The 18,932-nt window shown below is 41.6% G+C and overlaps 2 protein-coding genes across 2 annotated transcripts; both read left to right on the forward strand.

Moving 5' to 3' along the window:
- Positions 1 to 764: 764 nt before the first annotated feature.
- On the forward strand, positions 765 to 11,343 carry rap1gapl (RAP1 GTPase activating protein-like; the record flags this gene model as incomplete). Its single annotated transcript, XM_080737801.1, has 19 exons — positions 765 to 835; positions 1,029 to 1,061; positions 1,226 to 1,313; positions 1,885 to 1,920; positions 2,600 to 2,647; positions 3,451 to 3,633; positions 3,857 to 3,954; positions 4,326 to 4,404; positions 4,739 to 4,792; positions 4,935 to 5,018; positions 5,122 to 5,222; positions 5,674 to 5,803; positions 6,475 to 6,648; positions 7,123 to 7,194; positions 7,975 to 8,061; positions 8,210 to 8,353; positions 9,256 to 9,339; positions 9,793 to 9,821; positions 11,172 to 11,343. 19 exons carry the CDS (start codon positions 765 to 767, stop codon positions 11,266 to 11,268), a joined length of 1,692 nt encoding a protein of 563 aa, XP_080593927.1. The 3' UTR covers positions 11,269 to 11,343.
- A 295-nt stretch (positions 11,344 to 11,638) lies between these two features.
- Positions 11,639 to 18,653, forward strand: LOC308294932 (glutathione S-transferase kappa 1-like). Its single transcript, XM_080737871.1, has 8 exons — positions 11,639 to 11,804; positions 12,168 to 12,271; positions 13,744 to 13,825; positions 14,019 to 14,147; positions 15,336 to 15,481; positions 16,166 to 16,282; positions 16,691 to 16,784; positions 18,317 to 18,653. The coding sequence occupies exons 2-8, from the start codon at positions 12,203 to 12,205 to the stop codon at positions 18,364 to 18,366; spliced, it is 687 nt and encodes a 228-aa protein (XP_080593997.1). The 5' UTR covers positions 11,639 to 11,804; positions 12,168 to 12,202; the 3' UTR covers positions 18,367 to 18,653.
- The last annotated feature ends 279 nt before the right edge of the window (positions 18,654 to 18,932 follow it).

Below are 18,932 nucleotides of genomic sequence, written 5' to 3' on the forward strand. Positions count from 1 at the left end.
CTTCCTCTTTTTCTCTGACAGCTCTCTCATTGCTCTTCCTCTCTCCTACATGCGCGCGCGCGCGTGTGTGTGTGTGTGTGTGTGTGTGTGTGTGTGTGTGTGTGTGTGTGTGTGTGTCTCTCTCTCTCTTCACCTATAATTCTCAGGCCTCCTTTGCCCTCCCCTGCTGTCCAGCTCCTCACCTCACTGTGTGTGCCGTCAATAATTGATGATCATTTCTCACTCATAAAGGGTAACAGGTCCAAGAGAGCGGCAGGGGAAAAAGAGGATCCCTCATCCGTTTTCCTTCCTTGTTTCCAGACTCTATTTTTAGCCCTCAGCCCACATGTGAGACACCACTGTCTGCATGGCTTTATCAGAGTGTGGGGCGATCAATAGGTAGACAGGGGCTTACCTGTTTAGTCTGTTACTGTATGTCAGGGGCCGGCCGCTGTTTGTCAGTGTGTGTGTGTGTGTGTGCACCTGTGGCCATGTGTGGGTTAATGCCACATTACCTCACTGCAGGAGACAGGGAAGGAAGTGTAGAGAGATTAAACGTGTGAGGGCTGGGGGGGAGGGGGTGTTGAGGGAGGGGGCTGGATAGGAGGAGGAGTGGGAGGTGGGTACAGAGTGATAGAGTGAATTAATTCATTTTCCAATTCAGCCCCAATTGACTCAAGTCTGGACTGGAGTAGACACACATACATGCACGCACACTGTCAGTGTCACACACACACAGAGACACACACAAACACGATTGCGCTGACTGAGCCACACGTACAGCCATGGCACGAGAGAAGAGGAATGACAAGTCCTTCTCCAGAAAGAGAAGTTTCACTTTTGGGGCATACGGAGGGTGAGTGCAAAACAGGCTTTTGTTGAAATTGATGAGTTTGGTTGTGCAAAATGTCACTGATAATTTAGGAAGATTAACATGCCTGAGTAATGCTGAATTAATGGTTCTTTTAGAATAGACATAGTAATGGTCCAATCCTCGGTGTATGAGATGGTATAGTTTTTCATTGCCTTTACCACTTCCTTGTTTACAGTGTGGACAGATTCACAAGTGGGGATGAGACAAGGTGAGACTGTCATTTCATGGAAGGTTTGTTTTGATGTAAACTCATTTCTATGTACTTAACGTTCACTTCAGACACTTGACTGCTGTTGTACCATATGCACTAAGTGTTGACTGAGAAATGACCAGCTGTGCTCTCTTTTTGTGCAAATCCACCTGTTGCTGCAGACCTGAACCTGATCACAACATACTGGACATTCTGGACTCTCCAACCAATGAGAGCAAGCGTTTCCTCACTGTCAGCAACAACCAAAGGGTGATATGCAACACCATCATCATCCACATGCATATGCAGTGATACGCATTCATTTAATGAGTCTTCATGTGTTCATGTGCAGTAACTTATTAACTCTGTGTGTTTTGTCTGGTCACAATCAGAATGACTTTATTGCCAAGCATGAGTTTATTACAAGGAACATTCCTTGACTTCGGCAACCCAACTACAACACGAAATGATTCATTTAGCGCAATATTTGTATTTGATATATTGTTATTCTGTGCATTCCAGCAAACCAAAGATCCTATATGGAGAAATAAAGTCTTGAACAATAACTACTAGACTTTATTGTAACATTATTGTTTTTGTGAAATGCATAGTGTTTCATGTATGCCTGTGTAAATATGTGTAAAAATGCACCATGACATGACAGTAAAGCTATTCCAGTCAGTGTCAGTGATCTGTCTTGAGTCAGTGCTTGTCATGTTCCCCTTTCTCGCCCTCCCACATTTCTCTTGTCCTTTCTCTGACTGGACATCTCCTTTCAGTCTAGACATGATGCCACCTCCCACCTCCCCCTCTGTCTGACACTTTTCATTCTCTATTTCAGGTCACCGAGCTGTTTGAGATCATTGAGAAACTACAGGTGAGTCCACACAGACAACCCCCCCCCCCCTCTAACCCTTCCACACACACTGCTATATTGAAGAGATAAGAATCAGTAGCTTCATATCAGCCATATTCCTGTCAAGGTAAGCAGAGTACAGAACAATTAAGGCCTGCATAGAGATACATATACATTTAAATACCCCTCCACCCCCACACACCTCATACAGGCCCTATTACTATAGACACTAATGATCAAGTGCATGCAGGTGCATAATATGCCGGTCAACTGATTACAGTGGACCTGACCTTTGACCTTGGACTTAGAATTCTGAAACGTAAACTCATTCAATTTGGCTCTGAACTCCTGTATGACGTTTCATTCAAAATGGAACCCAAATTAACAATGACCTTGACATTTACCTTGCAAATGTTATGGAAATCTAACCTGGAGGATTTTGACACATCTTATGTGCAACTGAACATTTTGTCCTGATGGTGGTGTTGCGAAAGGCCATGGGGTCAACCAAATCAATAGGGACCATCCTCTGGGTATAGCATTCCACCGTTCTTTGGGACCAAGGTATTGGATGGACAGATGAACGACTGGTCATCCTTAGAGCCCTTGCCAGCTAGTAGTGGTAATAACACAAAGTAGTCAGAGCAGAGTATAGTTTTCTCATGATCTTGTCATGTTGGCTTTTTGTCTCCTCCATCAGGGAAGCAGGATAGAGGAGCAGCGATGTGAATTCCCTCTACCGCTGAAGGTATATAGTCCTTTCCTGAACAAATCATAGTATGTACGACGTACGTATCAATGCGCACGTGTTTCATTGACCTTTCTTTGTCATTGCCATTACGGTTGAGTTGGTTTGTTTTCACCCTAAACAATAATGGTGAACATCCCACCGGGGAGTTGCTTGGCAAGTTGTTTTACAAGTTGTGGAAAAGGTAAAAGTAGCATGTAGATCGTCTATTTTCAAATGGCCGAAATGTACCGGTAGGCCTATATAGGGCTGAAGTGGTTAATGTAAGTTTTGTAATAAAAATAAAAACCCACAAAGTAAATAGTAACCCCCAACAGTAACTACGTTTTTAAATAATAATAATAGTTTTCAAAGTAAAATATTTGCCTCTTTGGTGTAGTAAAAGTAGAAGTAAAAGTACTGAAAACTGGAAGTACTCCGCTAAAGTAAAAAATCCTCAAATTTGTACTGTGCTTGAGAAAATGTACTTGGTTACTTTACACCACTGCAACTCAGACAGTGTGCTAACCACTGACTCAGGGACATGCTTATGACATACTGTAGGTGTGGATCATGTGAATCAGTCTTATGATCTGTATTGTGTTTCTCCACACAATCTTCTTACCGTAATCTTTCCTGTCATTCTCCCCCGCATGAAGCAGACTTATTTAGTTGAAAAGTCAAATCATATGGAGCTCAGGATCCACATAATAATATGATATATAATATCATCAATAGTATATATATTTCTTTAAAGGTGTTAACCTCTTTGAATGCCAGATGTCTTAGGACTACGACAAACATTTACTTAAATTCCATCCCAGGATCAACAGGGAGCTGAGCTCATCCTGCCACCCAAGGTGGGAGGCTACTGGATAGACCCCCCTCTGGAGAAGCTGGTGGATATGAGCCCCACCTCTTCCCATCACAGCCCGGGCCCACAGTGCTATGACATCATGGAGCGGGACAGCGAGGCTAAAATCTACCACGACTTCTTCCGCTCGCGAGTCAGTAGGCGTTGTCTGGATGTTTTCATAGTGAAATTACACGGAGGAGAGGAGACTAATAGTCCTTGGCTTGTTAGTTTCCTCCAAAATTGATGATATACAATTTTGCAAATGTACTGTGTATTAGAATATATCATTAGCTATTAATGGTTATGTTGCTAAGCTGAGGGACTGAGTTCAATCTGTCCTGGACAAGAGTTTTCTATTTCATTCTCTTCATCAGTACCATCACTCGTTCACTGCGGTGGACCCCTCACTGGGACCCTTGGTTCTTTCTGTGTGTTTGGAAGAAGAAGAGAACAGGCTACGGGTCATTCTAAGGTGAGGACTGTTTTCACCCATCATGTTTCCAGGGAGGACAGGATGACAGGCATGGATGCTGGTCTACACTGTAGAATCTAATATCCTGCATTACACATTCTACCCTGAGTGCTGGTCAGAGAGCTGGTCAGAACAATGCTGTCTACTGTTGGGCATACTGTATGTCCATTGGTCCAATGGCAGGTTAAGTGCCTGGCTTAATGGCACTGTGATGGGAAAGGTATGGTGTTTTTCTTTTTAACTTGTGACGTGCCTAGATCCCTGCAGAAGAACCAACTGCACACGTTTATGTAACGTTCATACTGTAGCTGTTTGCTAGTATGGGTGCTATATAGAGACTTATACAGAAATTCTGTTTTGTCATCTTACAGAATGAAGGAATGCTCTTTGCATGGCGTATTCTCTGTCTCTCTTTTTCCCAATATCCCCTCAGCTGTTGAGCTGGCTAAGGTACTGATGCATTCTTATACCGACTGTTAATCACAGTTTAGCACTGAGAGATTAGGACTCACAAAGATAAACCCCAGTAGTTCTCAGGGCTTTTTATCCCATTTGATTCAGGATCACATTTCATTTACCCATAGTTATATCCATAAATACTATAAATGCTATTATACCACATTCAATCCACACTTTGTGTGTTTTAGGTCATGACTTGGTCATGGTCATGACTTCATATGAGCAGAAACTACCCATAAATGCTATACGATCCAAGTCACCAATACTTTTAGTGGGTAATTTACTTTTTAACAGATGCCTGATGACAAAGCCAATTCCCTTTCAGATGCTCTGTGACAGTGTGTCGGTGCCAAGGTTCGAAGTGGTCAGCTACCTCAAGGTATAACTGCATAGATTTGGCATGAATTTTGCATCCATCCGCCTGCCTGCATGTCTGTCTGTACGTGTACACCTGTCTGTCCAGCCGCTGACTGTCCTTCTGACTGTCAACAACTATCTATATCGCTCCGTTACTCATTTAGGCCCCGGAACTCATAACAACGTTTGACGAGCACCGAGTGTCTCCCAATTTCAAGTTTGGCGTCTTGTACCAGAAGGAGGGCCAGGTAAGCTGTTGCTCCATTATGCCCCAATGTTTTCAGTGCAGTCATTGCATCATGATTGATGTTCATTCTCTGTCATTGTACCATTTGTTGTTGTTTTTACCAGCTTAGCGAGGAAGACATACTTGGCAACAATACGGAAAGCGAGGGATTTCGAGAGTTCCTGTCTATTCTGGGCGACACGGTTCAACTACAAGGCTTCACCGGGTAGAGTACACACTGACGTGTTTTAAACCAGGGGTCCTAGGGGGTTAATCAAGCCAAATTGATCAATATATCATCAAAATCAGTTTAACCACATTGGCTAATGGAATGACATGAGTCCGTAGCACTTGCCTACCCTCGATGACCATACACGTAATTTAGATGGCATTTTCTATTTTATTCTTTGGTTTTATAATGTTTTACTGAATAAGGTGCTTGATCTACCTAAAATTACTATTTCTATGCATTTTTTGATGTATCGATAATGTATTGATGTATTACCTTGCTATTGTAAATCACTTTGGATTAAGAGCGTCTACTAAATGCCTAAATTGTAAATTGTAAGAGTTCAGTGATGACCTATCACCTATCAAGGCGTATCAGGCATCAGCTGATACCTATGATCAAGGCTTATCAGCTGATGCCTGATCTGATGTCTTCACTCCTCCTACAGATTCAAAGGGGGTCTAGATGTGTTTCACGGACAAACAGGAAGTGATGCTGTCTTCACTACGTTCCGCGCAAGAGAAATAATGTTCCATGTTGCAACCAAGCTGCCATTCACAGAGGGTGACCCTCAGCAGGTTAACCACTTAAACCATATACTTTGCAGAGGAAGTTGTTAAAGGAGACGTTCAGACCAAAACATGACCCCTCCTGAATGTGCATGTTTTCACAGACCTTCCTACCTGGTTAGGTGGATTTCCCTCACTTGCTGCATCTGTTCTGAGATCTGTTGATCCCTCCCCACAGCTAAAACGGGCTCTTCATCATCTCCCAAAGGCGCTTATTTCGGCCACTCCAAAGTTCTTTTTTTGTAATTAATCGTCTATTTATGGTTCCTAGAGACGCACAGACCCGCTGTTATTGCATCAGCAGCATGCAAAGCATGAGAACCGTCCAGTGGAGTTTCGCTTCCTCAGCCCAGGCGAGATTCTCGCCTTCTCGTGAGACTTCCGGGCCAGCTAGGACAGACGTTCTGTTAGAGATGAGCAACACACAAGGGATGACTAGTCCATAATGCTTTTCAACGTCACATGCATCACTGGGCTGGGCTGCTGAGTGCCTGTGACAAATATTAAATATTTCTAATTTTTCGTAGGGGGACAGGATATTGAGTCGGGGCAGAGATGGCAAACATTATGCAACATACTGTAGCTCTCCTGGGGACAAGCAGTGTTTAATGGAAAGCATACGATAGATTTAGGTCAGGCACCAACAGACTTTCATTTCTCCTTCTCATCCCCCTACTCAGTTACAGAGGAAAAGACACATCGGCAATGACATCGTTGCGCTGGTCTATCAGGAGGGCCACACGCCTTTTCTGTCTGATGTCATCAGCTCCCACTTCCTGCATTGCTTCCTGGTGGTGCGGCGGGTCTGCGGCACGGACCAGGAGGACGTGACAGCAGAGCCAGTAGCATACCAGGTGAGTGGACAGAGCCAGTAGCATACCAGGTGAGTGGACAGAGCCAGTAGCATACCAGGTGAGTGGACAGAGCCAGTAGCATACCAGGTGAGTGGAGGAAGAGTCGATCTGTCTTCTTGTACCAGATCGACACACATCTGCACTCTCCAAGTACTTTAGGTCAGTGGTTCTCAACCTTTTCATTTCAAGGACCCCTAAATTGATATGTATTTAGCCACAGACCCCCATAAGAGAAGGACATACAAATACAAATAAATAGCTGATCTACAGTACAAGCTCACAATGCGTTGCATCACTACATGCTGTGAGCTTGTAGATTGTCTATTTTCAAAAAATAGAATATAACTGAATTGTTTAAACTGTTGCTCATTTTGCTGGGGTCCCCACTGAGGCCCAGTGCTTTATAGGTAAGGTGAGTTGCTCAGAGGCTATGGTATTGATGACCCTGTTCCCTTTTCCATTTCCTGTTTACAGGTGTCCGTCACAGCCAGGGAGGATGTCCCTCCCTTTGGCCCCGCCCTGCCTGACCCACCCATCTTCTCTGATGTAAGAAACCAAGCAGAGATCCACAGTGTTCTATTCTTCCATCATATACCGCCAGAGGTCCATTCAACTGCATTGATCTCATCCTAAATTGACACTGAAGACATTTTGATAATCATCAGTTTCGGGCATTAACCCTTGTTTAATCCATATTTAATCTTTTGCTTTTTTCATAAATGAATGCCCTATTTTATACCTTGTTGTATGGCAGTATAGCAAAAATAGCCAGTTTAATTGTAGATCTGCTACTTTTGCTATATTTTTTAAAACCTTCACCTATAATTACATAATTATGCTCAATATGGGGACACCAGGTTGAAAGTAACATAGTCTATGTGGGTTTATATTTAACTAATGAAAAGTAGGCCTATTAACATGAGTGTGTTTTCCATTTCCTGAAAAGTAACGGTTTTGGACATATGATACACCAGAGTGACTTGAAATGAGTGAACCGGTAGCAGGTTTAGTGTCTTGTTGTGGAGCTGTGATCTTTTGGTTGCCAGACAGCCTGCCTGCTTCCTGGGACCAGAAGGGGAGCAAATCTTTCAACATGCTCAAAATGAATAAACTGAAGACTCACTCATTCATTTCACTCCAAAACACTACCCATGAAAAACCCAAATTAAAATATACAGCACACAATATCATATGATTTTTGGGCCAACACACATTGTGTCTGTCATTATTTTCAGTTGAAGATATGATTGTGGAATGAAACCCAAACCCAGGAGATCTTGAGTTGCTTCTTGACAGACTTGACAGACGTATTTTATTGTCTTGCAGACTTGCCTTCTGAGAGAGTTCCTTCTTACCAAGCTCATTAATGCAGAGATCTCCTGCTATAAGGCTGAGAGGTTCAGTAGACTGGAGGTAAGATAGATCTATCTCTCTCTCTCTCTCTCTCTCTCTCTCTCCCTCCCTATTATGTCTTCTTTTAACCTCTCCTCTTCTTGACATGTCTGCCCTTAACTCTTTATCACCCCCCCCCCCCCCCCCCCTCTCTCTTTCTCATATCAAGCTGCGTACACGTTCATTGCTCCTGGAGGGCTTGCAGGCCGAACTGTCTGCGCGTTCCCAATGCATGCTGGGAGATGCGTCACTGTCTTCTGAAGAGGTCAAAGGTGTGACTGAGAGCAGCGGAGGATTCATTGAAAACTTCAAGGTAGGCCTATTTGTGTTTTGCATTGACAAGGGGCTGATGTAAAACTGTTGTCTCCCTCTCAGGTCTTATCTTATATAGTATATTGCTATGTTTTGTTTATCATGTTTTGTAATTTCTATTTAACTTTGCTGTAAAATCTTGCCTGAGAACCCCATTTCTGAGATGTATTTGACTGATAGACTAATTGATTGATTCATTTATTGATATACATATTTATTGGTAGAAACGCATTATGCATAATAATCATATAATTTGTACATATCTGTCAAAAGGACAAAACATGATTTGGATTGAATTGAATTAAATTGTGTCAAGATGAAGGCTGACATCATTACATTCTTCTCATTCATCATCATGTGTATCAAATCATGCGTCATGCATTAAATCAGAGGTCTTCAACGTTTTCAGGCCAAGGACCCCTTAGTTGAGAGTGAGATGAAGCAGGGACCCCCACAACCTTTTCATAGATTCCATATAGTTTCATTGTTTGACAGCACGATCATCAGTGTATTTTGGATTCATGTCAATTTTTGTTTTCAGATATTCAACCACTTGAACCGTCAATACTTAATAAACTTGACCTTTCACTCTGTACTTGGTCTGCTCTTTTTCCCCCTACACCAAAGCTCTTCGCCGAAAATAGCCGATCTACAAGCTCACAATGCCTTGCAGTGTGAGGCGTTGTGAGCTTGTAGATCTGCTATTTTTGGCTAAAGTTCTCCGAATATTGACAATAGTGTTCAAGTGGTTAAAAAAAACTTTCTATCACTCAAAGATTTGGAGGACCCCCTGTAGTAACTCTGAGGACCCCCTAGGGGTCCCAGACTCCCTGTTGAAGACCCCTGCATTAAATGCTTCCATCATACTGTCATGTACTACTTCATTTTACTTTAAACCCACAGAGAGCCATAAGGGTGCGGAGTCATTCTTTTGATACTCTTGGAGCTCCAAAGAAAGTTGCTGGGATAACAACACAGAAGCCCAAGGTAAAGATCCTGTTGCCATGTGAGTGTGTAGTGGATTTTAAGTGTGCAACACTGGCCCTCAACTAAGTATACTACTGTATATCAAGCATAAGACATTGTGTTATAGGATAGGTATCTCACTTTAAGTCAGTGGTTCTCAAACCTTTTAATGCCAGCTAGGGACAACGAGAAGTGAACATTTATGTTAAAACATTTTCTAAATTATTCAAAAACTTCCAAAAGAATTGATATTTTTCAAAAATGTTCAAACATAGCTGATGTACAAGCTTGTGTGCTTGCAGATCTGCTATTTTTAAATAGCCAACGTTTGTCAGTGTGAAAGACTACATAATACTTTGACTGGGATGTGTGAATTTGGTTCCTACAGTATGGATTAACTTTGTGTGTGCACATTGTTTGAAGTATTCAACTTATTCAGCTAAACCCTGTTTTGTTGTCATATTCCATTTCCAGACTGCGTATACAGAGAAGGATGGAGAGAGGTAAGATTGATGATATTAAAACAGCGCCTCCAGACTATATAGAATTGTTGTCGCAGTTGTTTTTTAATATCCCAAACTTTTAAGCACGAGACCGAAAAGAAAAAAGTGATGTCTCCCCGGGACCAAAATAGCAGATCTACAAGCTCACAACGTGTTGCTTTGCGCAGCGTTGTGAGCTTGTAGATCAGTCTATTCTCACTACTTCTTAAACATTTGCTTTACTTTATTTTGAAAAATCATCGAGTTTGTCGATGATTTTAGATTTTTTTTTTGCATAACATTAAGGGATATTTACTCATAGAAATATGTCTACAACCCATGGGTCACAAGTCCTGACCGACTGTTTGGGAATCAGTGACCTATGGTGCCTCAGGACCCCCCCCATCCACACAAATTCATGCCAGTGCCAGAACCAGAACACATAGTCCATTCGACGTACACCTCACCACTATACAAGCATTTTAGAAAGGGAATTAAATCACACATGTGTACTTAAAATATTTGTTTTATTTGACGGCCTTAATTGGCCTTTGTGTCCTCCAAAGCTGACAACATAAAAGACCAAGTGACCTTGCCCCGAAAATGATGCAATTAGTCCTGGTGTGAGATATGATCTACTGGTCAACACATTTCATGAAGTTGATGATAAAGTTGACCGCTTCTGTAAAATACACTCACTTCTCTCTTTTTAATATTACCGTTATCAGTTTCCTCCCTTAGAGGGGAAGAAAACAGCTAGTGTCAAAATATGTGTTAATTCCATAAGCCTGTGCAGATACTATGGTGTGCAAAACGGACTGTAGTGGTCTGGTATACTGTAGAATGTCATGCTGGGGCCCTTTCTAGTTTGTAATTATTTCATAGACTGACTGATCTGCTGATTGATGTTTCACTACTTTATTATTTCTTATATACAGAATAACAATAACACATATGAGGGCCACTTTAAATTCCCTGTCTGAGTGTTGTGTCCAGTCTGCCCCCGAGTGTCTCTCTGTTGGTCCAATTTTCTAGAGGTCCCCCTGTCCTGACCTTTGGGCCCCTGGGCCCGGCATGCCCATTCAGGATCCAGCTCTGAATATAGAAACACACTAGTGTTCATGTGTTTTGTATTTGATTCTGTACACTTTTAATTTGTTGTTGTTACTTCAGTTTTTTGGTCTCTTTTTCTGAAATGTTATGTTTCAGTTTACATAAAAACTAAATATAAAACATACGTATAAATGCATGTGGATAAAAGCTTCTAATTCTTCTTCTTCCTCTTCCTCTTCTAATTGTAATAATAATAATAATAATAGTTATTATTATTCTACACAATTTGCAGAAAACTGTGTCGTCTCTATTTTCCAGTGATAAATCTACGGGACCAACGTTCTCTCTCATAGACACTATGGGATCTACAGAGGTCAGGGGAGAAGAGAGCCATCAGGAAGAGTCATTAATATAATATAAGAGACATTATTCATGAATGTGTAGATTTGTAGACGTTACTGTATATAAAAATCATTACTACTTAGTAATTACTTAATTATCCTGGTGATGACTTGTATGTAAATAGAGGAAAAAGTGCTATTTATTGCAAATATAAAATTTTACTGTCATAGAAGTGATATGGTAAATAAACTTGTATTTCGGTGAAATGTAATTTTTTTATTAGAGATAAAATGGAATGATTGTTAAATAAAATAAAAACCATTATCTCATTATCTCAGTCATTGGAAAATTGTTTGTTTGTTCAAGTTGCACTGTGGCCAGAAGAGGGCAGTAATGTACTAGGTGTACTTGGAGTAAACGAGAGGAGGTACAGAGGAAGAGAAGCAGACTTGTACACAGAAACGTTTTCTGCTGTGTCTATTTTCTATTCATATTGATATTATATTGTTTATAACTCTATTTGTTCATGTACAACGTAACAACGATGGTGAATGTAATGGAATCCTAACATACAGTCCTGGAATCTGCACGCAGCTGAAATCAACAAAGGTGAATTGTATTTGTTGCTTTTGTTACGATATTTAGGTGCAACAATGATGTAGCTATTTTAACAAGTTTTATGCTAATTTATATTTCGTTGTACGGTCGGTATTGCTCGCTGCAAATACCCCGATCTACAAGTTCGCAACACGTCGCCATCCCATGTCACGCGTTGTGAGCTTGTAGATCAGCTATTTTCAGGCTTTCACAGGTCCTCTGATGAGTGAACTTTGATCCACTTTCTGACCAAAGTCAAGACCAAGTCCAATGCTATTATACTAGCAGCTCCTCATTGTAATGAACGTTGTATGCTATAAAAGCCATATAAAGCTAAAACAACTACATTTCCGCCGTTTTGGAATTGCAACACAGACAACAAGAAGCACTTGACTCAAAGAAAGAAGAAGATGACATCTAAGAAAGTGGTCGAGTTGTTCTATGATGTGGTGTCTCCATACTCCTGGCTGGGCTTTGAGGTGACTATACTGTATTTCTTCTGGGATGAATTGACATAATAGGAGAAATAATATGATACAGATTCATGCACACAACTGACACAAGTCATGTTGTTGCTTATCATTTTGCCTGCAGATCATAATCATGTTAGTTAGTTACTCCTCTTTGTCCCCTATGGCAGTGGTTCTCAACCTTTTCAGGCTGTGACCCCCCAAAAAATCACATTCGAACTGGGGACCCCCCACCCTGACAAAGCACTTGGATTTGTGGGAGTGTAGCATGACCGCGAGGCAACAACCGGGAGGCAAACCCGGGCCGCTACTGATCAGGGCGCGTACGTTAACCAGTCAGCCAAAGAGCTGAGCTTGTTGGTGAGTGACCAACGCAGCACCCCGGAGCCTACAGGAGTATAGGCCAGGCGTTACATTTAGTTTGACTCGGTTCCTCAGAAAATAGCTGATCTGCTCACAGTATGTAGATCGGCTATTTCCTAATTTTTTGCCTCTTTCGCAGGTAATATTTAACAATTTGGCCAATGTTTGAAAGTGTTTTATAGTAGGCTATAGTTGTGACCATAGGTCGCAGTTTAGTTGAGACCGTAGGTCGCAGTATAGTGTGTGAGCGGTCACAGAGCTTGTCCGTATGTATCTCTGACTGTCTATAACGCCTGACACTGTGGTTCTATGGGTTCGTCGCTCTGACATCATGCTCTGATGTGTGATGTCAGGGGAACCACTCTTAACCGAATGGGTTTGCCGCTCTGACATCACGCTCTGGCTTCACTGTGATGTTACATTAACAGAATCACTTTTATGCCCATATATGTAGTTCCCTGATGTCATCAATATTAAGTCCATATCTAACAGGACTTCATATGCGAATGTCCATATATGGAGGACACATCGGCCACATACAACACTAACGGCTGGTTCTACAAACAGCGATCTCCATGTATGGGCATAAAAGGGTATGATGTCAGATGTCATAGACATCATAGGACTTTCACATAACGAATAACTGAGTAAGCATGTTTTGGCTCTCACAGCATATCTCCATATACATGGATCTCCATATGGGTAACTGGTCTGATATACATCACTGGCCAGATGGCCGGGGGAGTTCGCATGTCGCCCTGAGGCGTCTTACTAGTTTATTGATTACTTTAGGTTAGTATTAAAAATGTCTTAAATTGTCACTTTAGAAATGTGCAAATACCCTGTATACACTGTTAGCTGTGTATTGGTTTGTTTGCTGTTGAGTGAGAAAACGTGTTGCACATTCAAACATACCTTTACATTGCCAAAGCAAGTGTCAAAATTTAATAAAAGCTGTTGAAAATGGGGAATGTACAGTATATAGAGTTTTTTGAAACAATTCAGCAAATCTTCCAGGAACCCCCCCATCACTTGGGGATTCTGACCTACAGGTTGAGAATCACTGCCCTCTCTATGGGACATAAGGTTTCAATGAGTGCTGTCCATTGATCTTTCAGATCATGTGCCGCTATAGAAACGTGTGGAACATAGAGCTCAAATTACGTCCCGCATTTCTGGGCGGCGTCATGCAGGGATCAGGTACGTTTAAATGAGAAAGAGGCAATTGTAATCACCTGTGTTCACATCACATGCCCTGTTTCCTTTCAAAATGTCAGTGTATTTAGTTAGCATCTAGTGGGGATACAGCCCAGTAGCCTAAATATTAATGTCCTCGATCCTCTGTGGACAATGTTGTGCAACTTCTTGTAACATGACAATGTGTTTCCCATAGGTAATAAGCCTCCTGGACTGGTACCAAACAAGTTTATGTACATGACGAAGGATCTGCAACGGTTGTCCCAATACTGTGACGTTCCTGTCAAGGCTCCATCAGACCCCTTTGAAGCTATGTTCAAGAAAGGTAACAATATACTATTAAGCCTTGAGCAGTGAGATGTACTCTTTAAATCACTGGCGACCAAGTCCTGCATACAGAGACTAATCATTTTGGACCTAGTGTGTGCAGAAATAAAGTTGGATGGTGTTTGGGACAGCCGTAGCTGTATTGATAGAGAGAGGCTGTCAGGGAAACAGAAGGTTTGCAAGATACCCCTAACTCAGTGGTTCTCAAACTTGGGGTCGGGAATTATTTTGAGGTCCCCAAATTATTTTGTGGGGTCCCCAGATGATTAGCTTAATGTATTTTTTTCCTCACTCAATGGTAAACAAACCAACACACAGTATACAGTAAGTGTCTACATGGTATCTGCACATTTCTAAAGTGACAATTTAAGAACTTTCAAGAGCGTTTTAATACCAAACTGGCCAAACTGTCAAATATTAAGTATGCAAGAGTTGCGAGGCGTTGTGAGCATGTAGATCGGCTATTTTCAGAATATTTATCTGTGGAACCGATAAATATGTAATACCTACAATTTCAAGCGCTTGTCAGGGTGGGGGTCCCGGGGTCCCCAGTTCAAATATTTTTGTTATGGGGGTCACAGCCTAAAAAGGTTTGAGAACCCCTGCCCTAACTGCTGCCCCTGTGCTCCTAAATAGCAAGGGTGGATTAAATCCAAATGTATGTGGAAATGTACAGTGACAATAAAATAAAATACCCCCAAGGATTGGGGCCCACTCCATATTATCATTATTATGATTATTTTGATTTCTGGTAGATTATCATGCATGGTTATTATCAGTTTGCGATTTGAGTAAGACAATGTTCTTGTTGTCAACACTCACTGTCATAATTGTCAACAATTATGTAGAGAGCTGTTTGTGGATAAATCACAGGATGCTCCTATACATAATATATTAACAGCGCCATCTGTGCTATTTTAAAACAAAAAAACGTTGTCAATCAGAATAATTTGTATCTGCAGTGGGGGATACGATTCTATGGGGAATGTTTGCCAAAAATAGCCGATCTACAAGCTCACAACGCCCGCTTTGCGAACTTGCAATGTGTTGTGTGAGCTTGTAGGTCAGCTATTTTAGGGGTTGAAGAAATTTGGCATAGAGGGGGGAAAAGCACAGATGCAACTCTGGTCCGTTTGACTTAGAATAGATGGTTTAAGACAGTGGTTAATCTGTGTGTTCCTCCCAGGCTCCCTGGCTGCCATGCGCTTTGTGGCAGCGGTACAGGAGCGGGAGACGGGCGGAGACGGGCAGGTGGAGCAGGTGTCTAGAGAGCTGTGGAGGAGGATCTGGAGCGAGGACAAGGACATCACCCTGCCAGCCTCGCTGTCTGAGGTATCACATTCCTCTGTGGAGCTGATCTATAGAATAGAATGTCAGAAGCCTCTTATCTCCATATTCTAGCTTTTTGTGTTTTTTCATAATTGAATACTGCAGTGTCACACAAAAGTATCAAAATTAGAAACGCGTTTTGAGCTTGCAGATCTGCTAATTTGAATCCTGAAAAGTAAAGCTCCTTTCAGACAGAGTGCGAGTGCCGCGGGGGCTCACGCTTTGAAACTTCTCCGTGCGGCCAAAATAACCAAATGCCCGCCCGCCTGAAAATGAATTACTAGGACGCGGCGACCGCGCTCCATCTGAAAGGCGCTAAACAGTTTGGGATAGGCCTGTAACGATTCACTCAACTCACGATGCAATTCGAATCACGATACAATGTTCATGATAACGATTTTTTTAAACACAAATTTATTTTCCAGACAAATGACCAAAACTGAAGACTTTTTTTAAAATTATTTCTCTTACACAAATCCTGTATTTTCTTCTCTTGATATTCTTTTCAATACGGTAGCAAATTACTGAAAAACGTTTTCATCAATTCTCTTACAAAGATACTGTATGAATAAATATATATATATATATATATATATATATATATATATATATATATATATATATATATATATATATTATTGTATTATCATAGTAATACTATTGTAATGTGTTCCCATTTACTCCCAGGCAGCAATGAAGGCAGGGATCTCGGCCAGTGACATCGAAGAGCTGCTGAAGCTGTCCACCTCTAAGCAAATCAAAGACAAGTTGAAAAGTACAACCGAGGAAGCACTCAACCATGGGGTCAGTAAGACTCATTGCCACAGGTTCTCTCCTCCATAGGCTTATTAGGTCCTGTTACTAACTGCATGTTTAATTTACTTCCATTTGGTTGTGAAAATAAAGAAATAAATACAATAGATGCAATTGATCAATCAATGTGTGTGATGAAATTGTAAAAAAAGGTGGGGAAAAAAGGCAAAATGTGCAAGACTATATCTTATCTTGCAAGAAAAAAAGAGAGAAAAAGAAAGACTCCACATAAAAACAGAATCATTCTTTTGAATGTTTTTGGTCAAATGCAGACACTCACAGTAAAACTCATGACCACAAATGGATGGTCCTCTTTCTGTAACATAGGACTTCGGGGTTATATTCAGGTATGGAAGGTAAAATTTACCAAATCTCTCTTTCTTACCTTGTCTTTTCCAGTCATTTGGCTTCCCAATGATGGTGTGTCACGTCGACGGCAAGCCAGAGATGTTCTGGGGCAACGATAGATTTGAGCTCATGGCCCACTGCATAGGTGAGATATTAATACCAATATTATTATCATTGCTTACCATCCATGCAATGAATGATTGCGACTGCAGTTCACAGTTTAGTATGTGAAACGACACATGCTGACTCAGTCTGGACGTGTACACTTTTTTACAGTCTATGGGTTAGCCGCTCTGACATCATGCTCTGACATCACTGTGATGTCAGGGGAACCACTCTAACAGAGTGGGTTTGCTGCTCTGACATCACGCTCTGGCTTCACTGTGATGTCACACTAACAGAATCCCTTTATGCCCATATATGGAGTTCCCTGATGTCATCAGTATTAAGCCCATATCTAACAGGACTTCATATGGGAATGCCCATATATGGAGGCCACATCGACCACATACCACACTAACAGAATCCATATATATGGCCAAGACAGCCCATATCTGTGTGGCTGGTTCTACAGACAGGGATCTCCATGTATGGGCATAAAAGGGTATGATGTCAGATGTCATAGAAATCATAGGACTGTCACATAACAAATTACTGAATAAGCATGTTTATTGTTTGGGCTCTCACGGCATATCTCCATATATTGGTAACTGGTCCGATATACATCACTGGCCAGATGGCCAAGACATGGCGCGATGAGGTCGATTGTCACCCTGAGGCGTCTTACTAGTATAATATGATTCATTGTCATGGATGTTAATAGTTAACATATTCCTAAAACAGACATTGGCAGTATACAAATGCTGTTTCTCCCTGGCTTTACAAATGAAGTCTTTTAAACATAGAATTTCTTCTAAGAAAACTATTACACCCGGCATTCGCACTAAATTGCTGTCGCCATTTGTTTAGGATTGCACCATCGTTATCGGACAGATATCGGTAACAGCCGACATTAACCGATGGCAGTAGCCAATATGTATCTGTTGTTGATAAGCATAAAGTTAGCGCTGGCTATGTTGGTGTATTCGTTAGCCTACCAAGCTGTAGATTCTGAACAGTTATTTCTTATAATGAAGATGCATTTGTTTCCCTGGCACAAAAGGGGGGGTATCAGTATCGGCCATCAGCTAAATTGTTATTTTAAACATCGGTATTGGTATCGGTATTGGCCAAGAATTTACATATCAGTGCATCTTTACATTTGTTACCTGATTTGATGGCATTTAATTAAAACATCTCTTAACACCTACACCCATGAGACTTTATGAAAGCCAAAGTTACGTTTATTTAACTACTGATTCATATTGTATTATGCAACATAAGGCTACTTTCATATTTGATTGCTATGGTCACTTTGATATGTTTGAGGGTTGCACCTCATTTCCACCCTTTTAACCACTTTAACCCCATATACTTAAATGTATTGACCAGAGTCCCCCAGGGGTCTATACTGGGCCCCCTCCTAGAAGCTCATTGTGACGTGTTGTGAGCTTGTAAAGCTGCTGTTTTTACAACATTTTGACCCCAGAATAGGTACGCTAGGGTTCATGTGGTTAAGCAAATCACAATTAATTTCCTCATAATCTTTTGTCAATCATATCCCTCTGTGTGTTCCAGGAGAGAAGTGGATTGGGCCTCAACCTGCTAAATCCTCTGCCAAACTATAACCTGAACCCTTCCTTCAGACAATGCCTGTCTGCTCATAGATCATGGGAATTGCAAAGCAAATTGATACACTGTTTATATGCTTAGTCCCCAGCCTTGAGATCGCCCCCATTCATCTCCAGAGATTCCCCTGGTCCCCTAATAAATACTGTAGATATTGTTTTACACTTGTTTGTTTCGTCATTTGATCGGCTCCCTTGAAACGCATCTCATCATCGCTGACCAAGTGCTGCACAGATGACAAAAGGTTGCCATTCTGGTTCTTGGGACAGGAAAGCCTTTGGCTAGATCTAACTGCAGATAGACTTAGAGAAAATGCCAGATATGACTAACAAAAGGCTGAGGAGAAAACAGATTGCATGTTGGGGTGGGTGGGTGGGGGGTGTGGGGGGCGAGTGGCACTGGCAGGACCAGTTTGCTTAGACAAAGAGAACGAGAGAGGCAGGGCGAGCGATAGCTGGGGACACAACAAACTGACAGCATGGAAAGGGATTTATAAGTTGGAAGGACTCCAAGGTCGGAGATCAGTGCACGGCCTGACATCAGCGTGATCTTGGTCCTACTCATC

This window comes from Nannobrachium achirus (genome assembly GCF_963921795.1).
Source record: "Nannobrachium achirus genome assembly, chromosome: 2".
NCBI classification, from domain to species: domain Eukaryota; kingdom Metazoa; phylum Chordata; class Actinopteri; order Myctophiformes; family Myctophidae; genus Nannobrachium; species Nannobrachium achirus.

Coding starts and splice junctions, on each gene's coding strand:
- LOC308294932 (XM_080737871.1), top strand. CDS start 12,203: ATGACATCTAAGAAAGTGGTCGAGTTGTTCTATGATGTGGTGTCTCCA. Junction 12,272..13,743: donor ACTCCTGGCTGGGCTTTGAG/GTGACTATACTG, acceptor TTGATCTTTCAG/ATCATGTGCCGCTATAGAAA. Junction 16,283..16,690: donor AGGAAGCACTCAACCATGGG/GTCAGTAAGACT, acceptor TGTCTTTTCCAG/TCATTTGGCTTCCCAATGAT.